Source organism: Orycteropus afer, unplaced genomic scaffold (assembly GCF_000298275.1).
Source record: "Orycteropus afer afer isolate SDZICR_OR568_19922 unplaced genomic scaffold, OryAfe1.0 scaffold00015, whole genome shotgun sequence".
In the NCBI taxonomy this organism is placed as follows: Eukaryota; Metazoa; Chordata; class Mammalia; order Tubulidentata; family Orycteropodidae; genus Orycteropus; species Orycteropus afer.
In genome coordinates this window covers 9,553,993-9,555,313 of record NW_006921602.1, presented here as the reverse complement: position 1 = coordinate 9,555,313, position 1,321 = coordinate 9,553,993, and the positions used below count along the sequence as shown (strand labels likewise).

Sequence of the window (1,321 nt, the reverse complement as noted above, 5' to 3'; positions counted from 1 at the left end):
GTAGCAATAATGGTGGCACAATGTGAAAAATGTCATCTATGTCCCTGAGCTGTAATGTTGGTGAATGTCTTGTGGTGTATGTTTTCATTCAATAATATATATATAGGAGCTCTGGTAGCATAGTGTAGTGCCTAAGGCACTTGACTGCTACCAGAAGGCTGGGGGTTCAAACCCACCAGCCACTCCTCGGAAGGAAGGTTGGGCAATCTACTTCCATAGTGATACCACCTCGGAAACCCAAGAAGGGGTTGCTATGAGTTGGGTCCAACTCGATGACACATAACATATATAAATAAAACTCCCCAAACCAAACTCACTGCCATCAATTCGATTCCAATTCATAGCAACCCCCATTGGGTTAGGGATCTACAGAAGTAGATCGCACCATCTTCCTTCCTCGGAGTGGCTGGTGGTTTGAACCAGTGACCTTTTGGTTAGCAGCCAAGTGCCTTATCCACTACATCACCAGAGCTACACACACACACATACACACACACATATAATTTCTAAGCTGATAGGTGGGCAATTAAACATAGACACGTGTCTGAAACTCCAAGTACAGACCTTCATTGGGTTCACCTCCTTCACCATCTTCTCTCCCTGGAGAGGCAGGAGGTGGGAGAGGAGGGAAAATTTCATCTTCCACATGCTCATAATCTGGTAATTCATTCTCCTGTGGTTCCAGCATCTTTTCCTCTAGGGACAACAAAAGCAAAAATATTTTTTATTTATCCAAATAGTCTTCCTGTTACTGTGAAGTTCCACCTGAAGCAAAATTCATGTGTTTCAATCAGTTAACCCACATTTCAAACTCACAATTCATGAAAATAGACAATGATGGGGGAAAAATAACTGGGCTAGAAATCAAAAGAAATTAATTTTAATGTAGACTCTACCAACAAATAGCTACATGATACTGATTTTTACAACTGTTCAATTTCCCCTACCATAAAATGATGTTTCTGACATTTCAGAGGGTTTCAAACTGGGATCCAAATAGGTGTGATAAAGGCAAGGCTATAGGTTCCTGGATGGCACAAATGGTTTACACTCCACTACTAACCAAATGTTTGGCAGCTGGAATCCACCCAGTTGGCACTGCAGAAGAAAGGCCTGGTTAGCTACTACTGTTAAGATTACAGCCATTGAAAATCTCAATGAGCACAGTTCTTCTCTGAAGTAGGTTGGTGTGATAGTTTGAGCTGTGTGTCAACTTGGCTGGACCACAATTCTGTGTGGTTTAAGCTGTTGTGATGTGGTTATTCCCATGATGGGATCAGATGATTATGTTTTGAGCAGCCAATCTGTTGAAAGGGAGTTT

At 41.9% G+C, this 1,321-nt stretch overlaps 1 protein-coding gene across 1 annotated transcript in view; it reads right to left on the bottom strand.

Annotated features, from left to right (window-relative positions):
• TIPIN (TIMELESS interacting protein) overlaps positions 1-688 on the bottom strand; it is a 20,331-nt gene extending 19,643 nt beyond the window's left edge. Inside the window, exon 1 of the mRNA XM_007958749.2 lies at positions 565-688. Within this exon, the coding sequence (XP_007956940.1) occupies positions 565-688 (124 nt within the window). The remainder of the gene's footprint in view (positions 1-564) is intronic.
• Positions 689-1,321: the final 633 nt, after the last annotated feature.